We start from the raw sequence: 18,101 nt of genomic DNA, 5'->3' as shown, positions 1-18,101 counted from the left end.
AGTCACTGTGGCTCCTTCTTATTTCATGCAACGACATGAGGTAATTTGCTTTACAACAGTGTTGTTATCAAGAATCTGACAGTAATTAATTAATTCAGAGGCTTGTGGATCCATTAGTAACATCAAAAACGTACTCCACTGAACCAGTCCAAAAGTGGCTAGAGGACATGTCAAGCACAGAATATTTCTGGAATGCGATAACCGCTGTCATAGCACCTGGCCTATTTCAGGCAGGGAGTGCTGCCCTCTCAAAGGTATTAGGCCAAACTAGGTCAACTCGAAAATCAGTTCCAACATCTCGGTGGCCCTCCATTTTTTCAGGATTGGAACTCATTGTGAATCGTATGACTTTGAGTCATCGTGATCCTGGTGGAGCTCCGTCCCATTATGACATGCTTGTTAGTTTGGGCATCGCGCATGAGGCTATGTTTGTTATTGAAGATATAGGTGCGGAATTGGTTTATTCCCCTGGAACAATGGTCTATATTGCTGGAAAGGTGAGAATTTATTATTTGTTCTCCCACAACAACTTATTTTGATCTGGGAAGGTTTTGAAGCACTCAGTTAGTCATTGGAAAATAGGAGAACGGTTTGTCATTGCACATTTCATGAAGGATAAGGTACATAATAGGGTAGGGGTTTCTAGGCCTGCATTTCCACTTCAGATGGATTTTTTGCGCTTATTGGGAATGGATCAGAGGGTCAAGCGGCTGAAGAAGAGATTGAGGACAAACTAGTCAAGAAATAGTGGAGGTTAATCTGGTATACCGGACATTGGTGATGATGGTCTAAGCTGTTTGGTACCTTTGACTAATTAGGCTAGTACATAGTGACTGTCTATCTAGTGAACTTTGACAATTTTTCACAATACTATATGATATTATCCTCTCATGTCACACCAGAGAAAAAGTCGTCTCAAGTCTCGATCTTTCTCCTACAAAGAAAGGGGTCGATTATCTGAAAGAAAGGACCTGGATGTTGCATATGTCACCCACCAAAAACGAGAAGGAAAAAAGAGGAAGACCTTATGGGTTGAGGCTTCTGCTGATCCCTCATATGAGATTTCGCAAGAAGAGTCGTCATCAAAATCCTCTAGCCCACGGAAAATGAAGAAAATCAACCCTGAAGAACTGGAGAGGATTCCGGAAGACTTTGACAGAGAGCTTTATGGTGATTTTAGCTCACAAAATATAAGACAACAAACCAAGGCAGGTCAGCTAACAAACAATATAAGGCACTGCTTACTAGGTTGAAATAAAGACTCAAAATAACTTCATTGAAAATTATATTGTTTTTCGCCAATTGTACTTGGACATCATCCTGGAGTCTGAAAATATCATCAATGAGGGAATCTGCCAGTCTTGCCCAAGCAGAGAAGGATTCTTCTGGTGCCTGACTTGCAGTGGTGAACATGGATGGTGCCATACCTGTGTCCTCAAAGCCCATCAATCATTACCATTTCATAAACTACAACTGTGGAATGGAACATGCTTTCAAGATACATCGCTTTCAGAGCTTGGGTATATTTGGCATATGGTCATGGGGGTCACCCATGTCCATTCTCTCAAGATGTCACACAGGAATGGGAGGATGTTAATGAGAATATAGATGAGAGTGAAAAGTACGCTGGAGTTGAGACAGTTGTAGGTCCAGCTCCGAGGACCACTGCCTTGACTATCATGCACTCCACAGGAGTATTCATACACAACGTGCAGTGGTGTCATTGCCCTGAATCCTCTGTCCATCAACAGCACCTTCATTTGCTCAAAGCACAGCTGTTTCCTGCCAGTACAACCTGTCCTCGAACTGCCTTTACCTTTGAGGTCCTGGACCATTTCCTCATAGATGCCCTGGAATGCAAAACTTCTGCCATGAGCTTCTTTCAAAAGCTTTGTCGGCTTACCAATAATGCCTTCCCAGACTCTGTACCAGTCAGTCATTGTATCTGCAGTGTTTTCTATTTATTGTTGACTGGGTGTACTCACTTGATAGGACCGGTACCGAGAATTGATGAGGGCATCCCGGCAATGGAGGGATTTAATGAACCGGAAACAATTTGGATTTGAGCATGATACTGAGGTAAAGCCAGGTGCTGGTGATCTGGCACTGTTTTGTGTGGCCTGTCCACAGCCTGGTATTAACATACCTATTCATTGGCAGGACAAGTATGAAAGGTAAGAATCTACTTGTATTTGGGCTTGATAGTACTCTAAGCCTGTATGTTGACCGGATGTTCTCTATGTCCACACTATAATCTTTGGCTGGCCAGCATATATGTTTGTGCTGGCCAGCCTTGGTACACATAATGTACCCAGGCCAGCTGGTTGCATCTTCAGTTTTATACAGTATCATTGACAAATTTCCAAATAGTTGGCTAGTTATGCAAAGATATGTAGTGGATGGCAACTTCACTGCTCAACATATGAACATGAAACAGCCTCATCTTGATTTCACCCTATCTGATGGCCTGGGGTATATGGTGACAGAAGCCGATTATAAGGCTCATTTGTCATCAGCTCAGGAGAGCAAAGAGGTGTGTTCTATTTCGTTTGGATTATCTGTCACTTTTTGACTAGATGATACCAGAGGTCCTCTTGCAGCAATCACCGTGCAGTCAATGCAGCAAACACAAATCAAAGTAATCTTCGAGCAACTGGAGTGGCTGCTACTGCTTGTGCACATCATGGTTGCTTTGTTCCTCACACTGTGGTAGATTTTCAGAAGGGTGAACGGTGGGTTCTATCTTGTATTAAAGATGTTTTCATAAGTTAATGAACTTGGTAGCCACATGAATGTCGACTACTCGATCTGCAGTGCTATCAGCTATCATTCTCATGATATTGGCACCTCTCTGATCATATATGATATAGGGTGTCAGTGGTGCATTAATTTTTCGGAACGAGTCAACAATTGCTCAGGGTTATCACTCCCTAAAAAAAGGAAGGTTCTGACAGCTGTTGGTAAATTCCATCTTAGTGCACACAAACTTCCCTGCTTTGCCAGATTTAGTCTTAACTTCATCGAGGGAGCTGGTCAAGTGGATGGAGAAATTTTAGAGACTCTTTGGGCACCTTTCAACAAAATATCACCCACTGCAAGGTCAATGAGTCAATATCATCGGCAGGAAATACTGGATGATCACATGAGGGACTCAAATTGGAAAAAATTGGTTGGGATCGGTGAGTAAGCCTAAATTTAATGTCAATGATATGTAATTAAATACATTTGACAGTCAAGACTCTCTTGAAAAAGTATAAATGTGCTGTCAAGGGAGTCAATGACACAAAGATCACTTTTGATGAGCTGACATGTTCTTTGGACCCCCAAAAAATTGCTTTGTGGGAAAAGGATGAGAAGATTGCAATGGAGCTTCGAGGAGAACATCTTGACATTTATCAGTTGAAAATTGACAAAGGTAAATTCCCTAGTATTCCTTTATCAAACCTTATGACTAATTCACATATTCCGGATTATGAAGCTCCCACAATGGCTGAAATTCGATTAAAATTAACTGAATCTGAGACTTTGGAAATAGGAAGGCCAGGATCGGTTTCTTGGATTATTCAGGGTATTAATCTAGAAGACTCTCAGTAAGTCACATCTTCAGATTTTGTGAAACATATCATCACATTCCTATCAGGGATGGATTACGATCAAATATTCAACGTTTCCCATGGAATGCCACAGCTACTCAGAAGGCTGGTCTTCAAGAGAAACGACTAAAACTAGCTGCTCGAATCATCAAATTTCACGAAACTGCAGATCAAATGACACAGGGAATAGAACTGGATTCGGGTACAGTCCATGTCGATGATTCTCGATTTTGCCAGGCAGAAGCTGAAGAACAAGCATGGGAGGTTGCGGATGAAGATGATTCAGAATTGATTGATGAAGAAATTCCAGCAGAAGATATGGGTATCTGGATGCCATCATCAGTGACCCATGACTATGCTGATATTTTCAGTTTGACCAAACTGCAGGAAGAAGAATTAGAGTTGAGAAAAGGTCAAGCTAATGATTGTCTAGAAAATATTCGCTTGGCTCTTGGCCAGAAGGCTGTCATCTATCGTCAACACTTTCGAAGTGCTAATTCTGTATGGACTGGCACAAGGTCCAAGCAGGATGCTCAAAGGTGCAGCCTCAAAATCGAGAAGTTGGTCAGAAGCTATCAAAGGGCAAGATTGGCTATGGAAAGACTTGGAGTGAATATCAATACTCTGGAAAATATTTATCAAGAAATATTGCCAGAACGTCTTACGGTCAATAGGGATGTGACTGAAGAGAATAGGTTTGGGCAAGGGTCTGACAAGCTGGCATGGTTTTGGAGGGTTAATGGTGCTCACAGAAGTCAACAAGATATTTGGATGAATGAATGTGAGTAGTAGTGTCTATCTAAAAAGCAGAACTAACAGCATATCAACAGTCTATAGGGTTAACTGGCTAAAGGCAAAGGCTAGGTGGAGGAGGTGGGACGAAGAGTTTAATTTGACAAGACATGAAATGGATTGGACCATAAATTGGTTTAATCATTAGAAGGGTGAATGGATTCAACGTTCAATGGAGGCTATGAAACCTGGTCATCAAGCCTATGCCTACAGACAGGTGCTATTGTGGACAATGTTTGCAGATAAGAATCAGTTCAAGGACCACATGTTATAGTACAATTGTCACTTTATACTGGCTAGTGTGTTTTGACATTGTGTAGAATTGTGTCGGCCCACTGGGGTCTAAGATATCAGAGGCCAGCCAGACTATATAGTGTAAGGGTGCTGCTAGCCAATGTACTACAGTTAATACTGGCCAGTCTAGATCTATGCTGTGTAGAGCCAAGTCGGCCGACATGGGTATGAAAGATAACAGGCTGGCCAGACTGAGTCTACACAATGTAGGAGGCTAGCTGGCCAGGGTACCAGGATCTTGGCCAGTCTAGATCTATGCTGTGTAGAACCAAGTCGGCCAACATGGGTATGAAAGGTGACAGGCTGGCCAGACTGAGTCTATATGATATGGGCAGTCTGCTGGACAATATAACCAAGGTCTTGGCTAATGTTCTATGTTGTGTAGAGCCATGCTGGCTGACATGGGCAACTCAAGGTAGTAGAGATACATTAGAAGTTTAGTGATTTGACTACTGAGTTTCCTTACAGAGCTTCTATTGAAATCCAGCACATAATCACTCGAATCTCATGATTTTTCATGAAAGGACCAATCTACTCTATGACAATTTAAATGGAAGCTCTCCACTGAAATCAAGTGAGAAACACAAAGCCCAGAAACACCACTTTGAAGTAGTTAAGCAGGCTGTGCTACGAATATTTAAGTATATATCCTGGCCAGCCTCCATGCTATATGTCACAGAGTTAAGCTGGCCATGCTAGGAATATTTAAGTATATATCCTGGCCAGCCTCCATGCTACATGTCACAGAGTCAAGCTGGCCATGCTAGGAATATTTAAGTATATATCCTGGCCAGCCTCCATGCTACATGTCACATACTCAATCTAGCCATGCTAAGTATATACTTTGGCCAGCCTCAATGCTACATATCACAAAGTTAGGCTGGCCATGCTAGGATTATTTGAGTATATACCCTGACCAACCTCAAAGATATGTGTCACATACTCAAGCTGGCCATCCCAGAAAAATATTAAGTATATCAAGAACCATTATACTATCTAGTATAATATGTATACTGGCCAGCCTGAATGCTACATGTCACATAGTCAAGCTGGCTATGCTAGGAATATTCAAGGATATCAGGTACAATAGGCTATCTAGTATATGTATGCTAGCACAATTTAAGTGTATACCTGGCCAGCCTAATGCTACATGTCACATAGTCAGGCTGGTCATGCTAGCACTATTCAAGTGTATAACCTGGCCAGCACTGGTCCTACATGTAGTCAATAATCTATCCTGGCTGTAATATACTAGCTAACACTAGTCCTAGATAGACTGGCCAGCACTGGTTTGAGGTGCACCGGCCGGTGGTTGGCTGGCATGGATTCTACAGCCTTTTGGCATGTCCGGAGCCAGGGTTCTACGTTGGAAAATGACTGAAGTATGTGCAGGTCTTGGGTCTTGGGTCTCGGTATTTCAAGACAACAAAAATGTATATCATCTTAAATTTGAATTTTCTTAACTCGAGACTTGAAACTCGTAAAAATGTACAATACCTAGGCCTATCTGTCTATATGATACGTATCTGGGCCCACCCGTCTATCTAATAAATAATTCACCTCACCCTTGGCCCACCCGTCTATCTAATATTACCCGATGTCGGCCCACCCATCTATGTAGAATTCCCCACGTCGGCCCACCCGTCTATCTAATATGACCCCATGTCGACCCACCCGTCTATGTAATAAATAATTCACCTCACCCTCGGCCCACCTGTCTATCTATTATTACCCCACCTCGGCCCACCCGTCTATCTAATATTACCCCACCTCGGCCCACCCGTCTATCTAATAAATAATTCCCCTCACCCTCAGCCCACCCGTCTATCTAATAAATATTTCACCGCTCCCTCGGCCCATCCGTCTACAAAATAATACTAATATGTCGGCCCACACGTCTATATAATACTATTTGCTATACATCTCTCCTCAGGTCTATAATATATGTCAATCCTACTCTACATATTAGTCACATGGGCCCACCCATCTCCATAATAATATTTCTCCCGGCCCATCCGCTATCATTGATGATATATATAACATCAGCATAGATGGGCCCACCCGTCTCCATCGGAAATAATATGCCTCCCGGCCCACCCGTCAACATCGGGAATATACATAACATCGGCCCATAATCCGCTGGCCCGTATTACACGGGATATTATGTAGGTCGGGTGACCCGTATAATACGGGATTTGTCACTGGAGGGGCTCCACTAATTAGGGACTACTAAAATTTTGAAGTTTATGCCAGCGACAAAGTGTGATGGCAAAACTTCAAGTTTTGCCCTTGGACAAGATAAATCACCTGATCGTTGCCCGCTCATCGCTCAATCGTAGCCCACTCACCACCCGCAACAAGCACGAATGACGATCAGACTGAAATGGGCAAAAATATATATACAGTAATGCAAAACTACATCTGACTCCAAACCATGTAAAACTCGTGAGCATGAATATGAAGGGAGTAAAGAAACTCTTACCTGGTGCTTTTGTCATGAAATCATAACATGCTGCCGAAGTGTTGCACATGATCTTATTGGTCACAGGTTAAAATTAAGTGAACATTTCCATTGCGTGGAGGTCATTGGACAATTGGCGTCCTTGGTGAGTGAATGTCACATGCGGGAAACACCTTCTCGAAGGTTGCCAAGATGTACTTGAAACCAGTCCTCGCACCGAGCGGACCAAAAACCAATGTTCAAGCCTGACATGTTCCAAGCGTTGGGCTGAGGCCACCATGAAACTACCTCTGGGCTGTCACCTAGAAAGTATGATTATTAGTACTGATGGGACTGAACTGTAGCAAGCTTACGGTGATCTATGTAGTATGTTCTGCACATAAAATTGATTTCCTCCTCCGACAATCCGTCGTCATAGTAAGTCTGGCCACTATCACCAACCAATAGGTTGCCAAATGGAACAGCTTCAGTTGATATACCATTGAGGACAGATGGAAGATGGTTGACACCCAGGCTGTGCAAAGCCAATTGCCATACGAGTCCCCCATGCAAGAATGCAGCCCTCACCTGGGGACAATTCATAAACTCATGATGTAGTTGTTCATACACAATGTAATCAACATATGGGGGATTGAAAGGGGGTTGTTGATGTCCCAATGTATAAGTACAAAGTTCTGAGAGGGGGCGCCACCAGTGAGGTGCGACAGTCATTCGCTGTAAGGTCCTGAATGCAATGCCTCTTCTAAGCAAAGCTAACACAATCTGCTTTATGTCTGAACCCCAATCATGGTGCAGGCACATTACAGCAGTAGCGGGGTTGAGGTTAGCTGTTAAGACCGTGCTCAAGGTAGACGGGATCTGAAGGGCTTGGCCTCAGCTCGTACGCTGTGCCCCTTACCCGAGTATGGTGCCCTTGATTTCAGATGAATTCCAATGATGGTCCGATGAAGTCCGAAGGACTTCCGGAGGCTGGCTACTCTAGTAGAGTGCTAGAGGACTTCCGGAGGAACACAGGAGAGTTCCAGAGGAGTACAGGAAAGTCCAGAGGAGTTTCCACTGCATGGAAGTAGGGAGACCCTAAGGCATTGCCTCTAGAGGAAACAGAATGGAAGGGGGACTGCAAGGGACAAAGTCCAAAGCAGGATAGAGTGGAACTACATCAGGAGGATAGGTCCAGAGGACAGGAGGTCCGAAGGTCAGGAGGACCGGAGGTCTGAAGGTCCGAAGGACAGGATATAGTTCCGGAGGTATGGAGTACGGATAGGGGCTACATCAGATGCAGTCTGAAGTAGAAGTAAACAGAGAAGGACTACACTAGGTAGAGTCAGAGGGACAGAGATTAGACAGAAGTCTTGGAAAGACAGGAAGTGCCGGAAAGGCAAAAATCCAGTCTAGGGAATCAATCCCTAGACTCAGGACAGAGACATAGGGGACAAATCCGAAGGTCTGGATTTCCGGCCTAGGGAATCCATCCCTAGGCCTTGATGGAAAAGGCAGGACTTAGATGGAGCAAAGTCCAGAAGAAGATTGGGCAAGTCTAAGTTGATACAGAGTAAAGTCTAAGATGCGGGAGAGCAAGTCTATGTTGATATTCGAACTAAGGAACTCTAGGAGTTGTACAAGGGTTTATATACTGACATATGAAAGGATCAGTAAGCAGAGGGACTAAGGCTATGTACAAGCATGTGGAAACACACTAGTAAGTAAGTCGGAACATAAATAAATGAACTCGGAGATGAAGTATGCACAAGGATCAATCAGCAAGACGGATACACAGATAACCGAAGTCCGGAGTCAAGGAGATTACCATAAGGGCATAGATGCTGATTCAAGGTTCTGGGTTCGGGGATGGGTACAGATGATATCCGGAGATCTGGATATGAAGGTATGGATCCGGACATCAGATCAGGCGTCTGGATATTGGATGTGTGAAGGTAAACAGATCTGGGCCGATAGTGGACTGAAGTCTGGGGGCATGGATAAGGGTATGGAGGTCCGGATGCATGTCCAGAAGGTGTGGGAATGTTATTGGATGTAGGTATGGAACATGGGAGTATTGATATGTGGAAGTATGGGGGTGCATGGATCAGGATATGCAGATGCGTGAATGTGCAAGGGTGCAGGGATCCGGATGGATAGAGGATTGGAGGTCTGGAGGCTTGGACAGGGGGTATAGAGATCCGGATGTGTGTCCAGAAGGCGTGGGAATATCGTGGGATATAGGTGCATGGCACGGGATATGACAACAGCCAAAGTCCAGATGACATGATTTGGGGAGTCGCAGGGCTCGATAATATAATATTGATATTGTGATAGCTGCGTGTAAGAAACATGAATATGAGCATGTGAAATCTGTAGAGACGAGAGGGGTCCAAGATCCCAAAGGTCAGGTGGGATTGTATTCAAGTCAGAGTCTTTCAAGTTGACGAGACACACAATGAACCTCGTGATGCATTGGCATTGTGATTCTGTAATTGAATCCGTTTCTGCCGTTGAATCACCAAGGAGCTTGCGAAGTTGATCCCATTTCATGGTTTTAATCCAGTTGCTCACTGACAGGATCGATATGGACAAGGGAGCAGAAGCAGGAGCAGTGCTTCAATATCTGAAGTGGTAATGTAAGATGGGAATAAATCCTTCAATATCTGTATGTCTTGATGAAAGTGAAACTTCGCTGCCAAAGTATGTGTATATATCGGCAGCAAAACTGGAAGGGGGTAGGAATGGAACATGGGAAGGGGAAGTTATGGGGAGGGGAGGCATGATATCATCGTCATCTTCCCGATTGTCACTGTCAGGGGTGCTAGTGGGGTTGAGGGTGAGACACAAGTCCCATTAATTGGAGAAGGAATTGAAGATCCTAGTGGACTTGCTGTAGTTTCCCCAGACCTCTTCAATCCCAGCCGTCGTGATGTGGGTGTGCAACATGAAACCATTGTAATCATCTTGGGGCTGCCACTCAAACACCCAAATCCTACTGGACCTGCCAGGAAGGCCGTGGTACTTCGCTGAACATTCACGACTCAGACATGCCTGTTGTTGAGAAGGGGTCTCCTTCTCCCCCTTCTTTGCGTTCTGCATGGACCTGCACGCAAAACATGCCTGCCAATCTTCTCCACGCCTTTGCCTACTATTTTGGTAGGGAAGCGGAAAATGGGAGAGGTCTTGTTGGGGTTGAGTGGACAATGATGCTGGCTGGCTGGACTCAGGGTCCAGCATAGATTGGGCGATCCAAGAATGGCAATTGGACTGAACGTCTCATGGATCATTGCTCTGCAGGTCGTTCAAAGTACCCCAAGTCACTCCAGTGATATCTTTTGTTGAGGGGAGGTAGTGGTTCCATAACTTGTTGCCTGGAATGTCAGGAGGCCAATACACCCAGATCAGAACTTTGAAGTGCTCAAACATGGTGACATCCGTGTCCCAGCTCAAGCTGTAGGCACTGTTGATAATCATATCATTATGCAGTACGGCATCTGTAAGATCCCCAACAAACATTGGAGAGGGACAGGGGACTTGACACTCAGAGGGACTCAGACCAAGCAAAAGGAACAACACAGCTCGAATAGGGTGAGAACTAGCTACAGACATGCGCTAGGTAGATATACCTAGTGCCTTGAGGCCCAGGCAGGACCCCTGGCACCTCTGGCAGACCCCTAGAAGCCAAACCTTCCTAATACAACATGCGAGAGAGTTCCATCACCCATGTGGATAGGATAGGATATTGTGGGTCATTTGTCAAGAGAGAAGTCCAACTGGAGGAATCATGATGGGGTCGATATCAATGAGCCATAATGAAGTACATGCAAAGAGCTGAGATGCCTAAAGAACAATGCAATCAGCCATAATCAGCAGATACAGATGAACATCATACCTAAGAACGTGTTGCGAGACCTTAGAGCAACCTTCTTTGCAAGCTTCACATCAACATGAGACCTCAGGTACCCATAGTCTCTTGGAGGTCTTGGAGCCTGACTGTACCAAGGAAAATGCATATTTACAGCTACCTTTGTGGTGTAGACTCTATTGGCAAAGAGTAGAGTGAATGATTGAGGCAGAAAAAAACAGCACTGTCAAAATGAGGCTTTGCTGTGATAAGGGGAAACCATGGGCGTGTCTCATAGGCCCACTGTGTGGTCAGTGCGTCTTTGATATTGTCAGAGGAAGAATCGGACTTGAGGTTGGAATTCCAGGGTCAAGGAATAGGAGGGATCATGGAAGGAAGTGAGGACACATTGAAAGATGTGAATATTCACTCTTCGTGCAGGAATACACAAAGCTTGGGAGTCACTGTGTGTGACATAGTGCCTGGAGACTGAAGGAGGCGATGGAAGAAGATGTGCAACAGTACAAACCATTGCACAAGAACAAGATCGAAAGAATGCAATGAACAACAGTACAGACCGTTGCATGCAGCTTGGATGAACTCTACAACAATAGCAGAACCACAGTTATGGCTAGACCCAGAATAAGCCTTTGGAGTTTAAAATTTAGAGTTGCCAATATCGGTACAGGTAAATAGGTTGCAGTGAGGTAGTTGTCGCCTGGAACATGCCCAGCAGCACATGCCACTAAGCGATGGAAGTTATGAGTCGAAGAGAAGACTCAGCAGTACAGACTGCTGAGCCCTAGATAGTAGTTAGGAGTATGGTATTTGGCTGAGACACAGTCGGGTTGACCTTGCACATGACTTTATTTGCAGGTGTTTGTACTTTCTGACAAATTAACTCTCAAGTCTTTCTTGCCTTGAGCTTATGTATTTATATATTGCTTATATTCAACTCTACCTGACGCAATGGTCTGTACTAGTGTTGCCATGGCTCCGGCTTATTGCTGGTTTTAGCCATGAATAGCTGAGCTGAGGGCACAGTTATAGCTTATGTAATTTATGGCCTGGCCTGGTTCAAGTAGCCGCAGTTAAGGCTTAAATCCAGCTCAAAACAAATGTAATTAAATATATATTTAAACCAAAGCAAAAATACATTAGAATTTTGAAGAAACAAAGATTGAGCGCCAAAAAAGGAAGCTGTAGCGACTCAGCCTTCAAGTGATCATACCTGTCATATCCCATATTCCGGACCTACATCCGATGATGTTCCCACGCCTTCCAGATGCCTTCCGGATGCACATCTGGACCTCCATACCCTTATCCATGCCTTCAGTCCTCCAGTCCACATATTGCAGTAACATATCTCCGTATTATACGAGTGAACGGACGTGCATAATATCCTGTATGATACGGGCCAGCGGACCATGGGCCGAAGGTAGATATATCCTCGACTGTGACGGATGGGCCGGGAGTGTTATTATTCCCGATGGAGACGGGTTGGCCCAGGTGGGGAATATGTAAAGTAGATCGGTGGGCCGAGGGACATAAATTTTCAATAGATGGATCGGCCGAGGTAGTTGGATATTATGTAGATGGGTGTACCAAGGTAGATATGTATCAAATAGCTGGGTATATCACGGGTGCTTGTTATCACATAGACAGGTGGGCCCAGATATATATCATATTAGACGGGTGGGCCGACGAATTAATATTATTTTGTAGACGGGTGGGCCGACGTATTGGTATTATTTTGTAGATGAGTGGGCCGAGGGAGCGGTGAAAGATTTATTATATATGGGTGGGCCAATGGTAGACATATATTGCATAGACGGGTAGGCCGACGTAGGGGTATATAATATAAACGGGTGGGCCCAGGAGAATGATAATTGTAGACATGATGGAGCTCAGCTAGTTGTATATCATGGAGGTAATAATTCAAAGTCATCTAATGATGTAGTATGGCATGGAGCCTTGCAAAGGGGTGAAGTGGAAACTCGAGCGAAGTGTACCGAGTTCTGAGACCCGGGTCTCAACAAACGAATATGTGATGTCCAGCACACTTCCGATCACCTGGTATTTCATTGAGCAATATATGATAATAGATCTTTGAAAGCCAACATCATCCAAGCCTACCAAATGCCAAATGCCAAGTTCCAACTACCGAAAATCAAGTGAAGTGTACCGATATCCGAGCCCTGACTATCAAATCCCGACAATCGGCCATTGAGTCCCGACTACTGAGTCTTGGAACCTGAGTCCCGAAGCCCGAGATTTGAGTCCTGAAACCCAATGCCCGACCATTGAATCCCAACAATCGAGTATCAAGTCCCGACCAACGAGTCCCAAATATTGAGTCCCGACCATCGAGACCCAACACCCAACACCCAACACCCGAGATTCAAGACTCAAGTTCTGACTATGGAGTCCCGGATATCGAAAATCAAGTGAAGTGTACTGAGATCCGAGTCCAACCTGAAGGATTCCTTAGGCTGGACTTCCAAACCTTTGGATTTGTCCTTCCATCTCTATCCAAGCTTAAGGATTGATTCCTTAAGCTGGACCTTTGCCTTTCTGGCACTTCCTGTCTTTCCAAGACTTATGTCTACTTCCTGTCTTTCCAAGACTTATGTCTACTTCCTGTCTTTCCAAGACTTATGTCTACTTCCTGTTATCTCCGACTCCACCTAAGTGTAGCCTACCTCTGTTTGCTTCTACTCCAGACCTTGTCCATGGTAGCCTTTATTCTCCTGTCCTATAATCCTGTCCACTCCTGCTGACCTCCGGACCTTTGGATCTCCGGACCTTTGGATTTCCGGACCTTTGGATCTCTGGACCTTTGGATCTCTGGACATCTTACCCTTCGGATATCAAAACCTTCGGACATTGTAACCTTTGGACATCATGACCTTCAGACATCATAACCTTTTGGACATCTTAACCTTTGGACATCTGAACATTCAGATGGCACAACCTTCAGACGTCCTGTCCTCTGGACCACTCCTCCTATCTGATCCTGCTTTGGACTCTGTCCCTTGCAGTCTCTCCTCCATGTGCTTCCACCTAGGAAGCTTACCTTCAGAAGTCTTATCTTCGGACCCTATGCAGCAGGTGAGACTCCTCCAGAGTTTCCTGTACTTCTCTAGAAGTTCCTATACTCCTCCGGAAGGTTCCTGTGCTCATCCAGAAGTCCCCCAGCACTCCACCAGAGTAGCCAGCCTCCGGAAGTCCTTTGGACTTCATTGTATTTCATCTGGACTTCATCCTGAAATTAAGGGCATGTACTCGGGAAAGGTGCAAAATAAAATATACTGACTACCGAGTGCTGAGCACTAAGTGTCGAGTTCCAAGTTCCAAGTTCCGAGTTCCAAGTTCCGAGTTCCAAGTTCCGAGTTCCGAGTGCCAAGTGCCCCGATGCTTTCGGGTATTAACACCCAGATAGCCCTCGCTCTCAGGGGCCCGTCAGAATTTAGATCATCTCAAACGGATGTGATTTGAGTGAGATATGAGCAAAATACTATATACCGGGTGAATTTTGGCATCAGAAGTTTGATGCTTTCGGGCATTGACATGCAGATAGCCCTCGATCTCAGGGGTGTGGGAGAATTCAGATTGTCTCAAATGGATATAATTTGAGTGAGATATATGCAAAATACAATATATTGACTACTAAGCGCTGAGTACCAAGTGCCGAGTGCCAAGTGCAGAGTGCCCTGATGCTTTCAGGCATTAACACCCAGATAGCCCATGCTCTCAGGGGCCCATCAGAATTTAGATCATCTCAAACAGATGTGATTTAATGTGTCCCAAGTGCTGAGTGCCAAGTCCCAAGTGCTGAGTGCCGAGTGCTGAGTTCCGAGTTCCGAGTGCCGAGTGCCCCGATGCTTTCGGGTATTAACGCCCAGATAGCCCTCGCTCTCAGGGACCCGTCAAAATTTAGATCATCTCAAACGGTGTCTTAATAACCGAGGGTCTTATATAAATACGTGTAAGAATGTAATGACACCACAATTACACTGGATAAGACTTCTTGCCAGTCCTCGATTAACACGGTCTACGACTTTTCTTCTTTCGTGGTAGATAACGTGTGAGTTCTTGGGAGGCTCGCTAAACCAATCAGTCAGATTAACTTAGCCGGAGCTTTATTATCTCTGATTGAAACTATGGGATTGTCTAGGATATACCGTCTAGACACTTGAACTGGTTTCCTGAATATACGGTTAACTGTTGAGAAGCTGGTCTCAAATGTGACTACGTGGACCAAAGCTCGTGTTGGTCAATATACAAATACCTGGTGAGAACGCTGGTCTCACAAATAACAACAAATGACAAATATAAAACAATGACAAATAACAACAATGACCAAAGCTCGTGTTGGTCAGTATACAAATACCTGGTGAGAATGCTGGTCTCACAAAATAACAACGGTGACCAAAGCTCGTGTTGGTCAGTAAACACTACGTGGTGAGAACACTGGTCTCACAAAACTGGGTTTCTATCGCGAGAAACTTACGTAATCTCAAGGGAAACACTTTCCCTGCACTTGCCTGGACAGTTCTTACAAAGGAAATGGGCTTTGTAAGCAGCAATTTGTTCAGACTGAAGCTTCTTAGGTGAGAGTTCAATTTGCTCAAGAGGGAGATTCTTGAATGCAACAAGTGGGAGATCTATTTTTTTTGTGGGAGAATGGGCTCTCCTTATATACATTTTGTGTGGGAATATTATGTAAGTAAAAAGGTGATGTAATGACTTCAGAATGTGGGAAGAATATTCCAAAAACTGGAGCAGAATGTTCTAGCAGGTGCAAAAGAACATTCCAGAATATTCATGGTGGGATAATGACATCATTCTGAGTCACTATGAGTCACTATGAGTCATTATGAGTCATTGGAATGTTCTAGCAAATTCCATGGAACATGACATCATTATGACATCACTATGATATCATATCTTTCAACCAAAATACCTGCAGGAGTGTAGGCGAAGTCCTATGACATCATTATGACATCATACCCTGTAGGTACAATTTTATGAAGCATCTGATTAGTCAGAGCATCCTAATAGAAAAGCAAAGTAAAGAAACACTAGAGAAAACAACTCAGAAATAATGGAACAAATAATAGTACACAATACGCGGGCTTTTTAGATAGGTTTTTGTTAGGCTTTGAACTTTTCTCTATGGGTTTCTCTAGCCAAAGTGAATAAGCCAAATGAAAGGCAATACATTAACCTTCATTTTGCTTCTCATATCAACTAGGTCATTATGTGATTCCCATCTCACATATGACTTTTCTTCAAAACATGGTGGATTCATGAATCGCTGAGGGAAAACTGAAACTATTGGACCAAGGTTTGATACCAAGGTATGGGTTGACTAGTCTGAGGACTAAGCTAACAGACTTTGTCTTTTAGGGGGATACCTAGTAGTCATGTCCATGCATGATTCCCAAATCATGCAGGACAACGGATGTGATTTGAGTGAGATATGAACAGAATACTATATACCGGGTGAATGTTGGCATCAGAAGTTCGATGCTTTCGATGTTATTGATGTCGGGTCTTGATGCTTTCGGGCATGAACATGTAGATAGCCCTCGATCTCAGGGGTGTGGCAGAATTCACGTTGTCTCAAACAGATATAATTTGAGTGAGATATTTGCACCATACTATGTATATACTGACTACCGAGTGCTGAGTGCTGAGTTTTGAGTTCCAAGTTCTGAGTGCCAAGTGCCAAGTTCCGAGTGCCGAGTGCCGAGTGCCCCGATGCTTTCGGGTATTAACACACAGATAGCCCACGCTCTCAGGGGCCCGTCGGAATTTAGATCATCTTAAATGGATGTGATTTGAGTGAGATATGAGCAAAATACTATATACCAAGTGAATTTCACCATCAGAAGTTTGATGCTTTTGATGTTATTGATATCAAGCCTTGATGCCTTCAGGCATTGACATGCAGATAGCCCTAGATCTCACAGGTCTGGCAGAATTTAGCCCATCCCAAATGGATAAGAGTTGAGTGAGATATGAGCAAAATCCCATATACTGTGTGTATTTCAGCATTGTAAGGTCAATGCTTTCCATGTTTGCAATGTCTAGCCTCAATGCATTCAGGCATTCATAAGCAGATAGAACTTGATCTCAGGGGCCTGTCACAATTCAGATCGTCTCACATGGATAAGACTTGAGTGAGATATGAGCAAAATATTATATATCGGGTGATTTTTGATGTCAGGCCTTGCACCAAGGGTAAGCACATAGCACAACAGGAATAAATCCTGTTGTCCTAGTATCCTTATATATTGCATATACTATCGAAGGGATGTTGGGGATCATATTTTGCCTCAAACAGACATGATTTGAGGGAGATATGAGCAAAATACAATTTATTGGGTGTGTCTGAGCTTCCCAGGTTGAATCTTTTTGTTGTCAGCCTTGTGTGGGAAAAATTCTAAACATCAGGAGAAACATAAAAACACATCATTAGGGACTGCATCAGGTTTGCTATGATCACACCTATGTATAATATGATAGATTGGCTTCCAATGTACTGTTCCAGTCCCTGAACCAGTATCTGTCAGTGGTATGTATCTCTAAATACAAAAAAACTCGAAATTCAAGGCAATCACTGTGCACTGGTGCAAGAAAGTTACAATCACAAGATATATACATCAGCAAAATATGATTTTGCCACATGGTTACCAGAAGGTCACAAGCTTTGACAGTGCTTACTAGACTAAGGATATGATTGTCTTAACTCAATAGTCTTAACTTGCTAGGCATAATATAAGCTTTCTTAATAACCATGACTGTCATATCTTCCATAATAATCCTAACCCTCACAGCTTATGTATTATGTAGTAATCAACAATCATATTAGACTATCAAGTGAAGACTATTGTGTAATGACTATCAAGTTAAGACTATTGTATTTTATTCTAAGTCTGTACAATAGACCTGTGATACTTGATGAGTGTCAGCCTGAACAGTATATTAAAGATCACACTATCATACTACACATAGGTATGACTATTGAAGACATGACGTAGTGCCTTATGATGTGTTTTTATGTGTCTCCTGATGTGTTGAGAATGTCCTACATTACCTCATATGTCCATGTGAGGCCATATGAATT

At 43.7% G+C, this 18,101-nt stretch overlaps 4 protein-coding genes across 4 annotated transcripts; 3 read left to right on the top strand and 1 right to left on the bottom strand.

The window, feature by feature from the left end:
- Window positions 1-1,679: 1,679 nt before the first annotated feature.
- On the top strand, window positions 1,680-4,382 carry DFJ58DRAFT_671542 (uncharacterized protein; the record flags this gene model as incomplete). The annotated part of the gene is made up of 7 exons (XM_041382968.1): window positions 1,680-1,975; window positions 2,034-2,165; window positions 2,347-2,547; window positions 2,589-2,732; window positions 2,785-3,179; window positions 3,233-3,590; window positions 3,641-4,382. The coding sequence occupies 7 exons, from the start codon at window positions 1,680-1,682 to the stop codon at window positions 4,380-4,382; spliced, it is 2,268 nt and encodes a 755-aa protein (XP_041235423.1).
- Window positions 4,383-7,296: 2,914 nt separating this feature from the next.
- DFJ58DRAFT_671539 (uncharacterized protein) lies at window positions 7,297-7,851 on the bottom strand (the record flags this gene model as incomplete). Its single annotated transcript, XM_041382967.1, has 2 exons — window positions 7,297-7,442; window positions 7,494-7,851. The coding sequence occupies 2 exons, from the start codon at window positions 7,849-7,851 to the stop codon at window positions 7,297-7,299; spliced, it is 504 nt and encodes a 167-aa protein (XP_041235422.1).
- Window positions 7,852-8,823: 972 nt separating this feature from the next.
- DFJ58DRAFT_848378 (uncharacterized protein) lies at window positions 8,824-9,757 on the top strand (the record flags this gene model as incomplete). The annotated part of the gene is made up of 5 exons (XM_041393624.1): window positions 8,824-8,839; window positions 8,892-9,154; window positions 9,264-9,363; window positions 9,457-9,530; window positions 9,686-9,757. The coding sequence occupies 5 exons, from the start codon at window positions 8,824-8,826 to the stop codon at window positions 9,755-9,757; spliced, it is 525 nt and encodes a 174-aa protein (XP_041235421.1).
- Window positions 9,758-13,870: 4,113 nt separating this feature from the next.
- DFJ58DRAFT_736856 (uncharacterized protein) lies at window positions 13,871-14,180 on the top strand (the record flags this gene model as incomplete). The annotated part of the gene is made up of 2 exons (XM_041386865.1): window positions 13,871-14,077; window positions 14,136-14,180. 2 exons carry the CDS (start codon window positions 13,871-13,873, stop codon window positions 14,178-14,180), a joined length of 252 nt encoding a protein of 83 aa, XP_041235420.1.
- Window positions 14,181-18,101: the final 3,921 nt, after the last annotated feature.

The sequence above is a fragment of the Suillus subalutaceus genome (genome assembly GCF_016647625.1).
Source record: "Suillus subalutaceus strain FC151 chromosome Unknown DFJ58scaffold_300, whole genome shotgun sequence".
Lineage (NCBI taxonomy): Eukaryota > Fungi > Basidiomycota > Agaricomycetes > Boletales > Suillaceae > Suillus > Suillus subalutaceus.
This window is presented reverse-complemented; position numbering and strand designations above follow the sequence as displayed.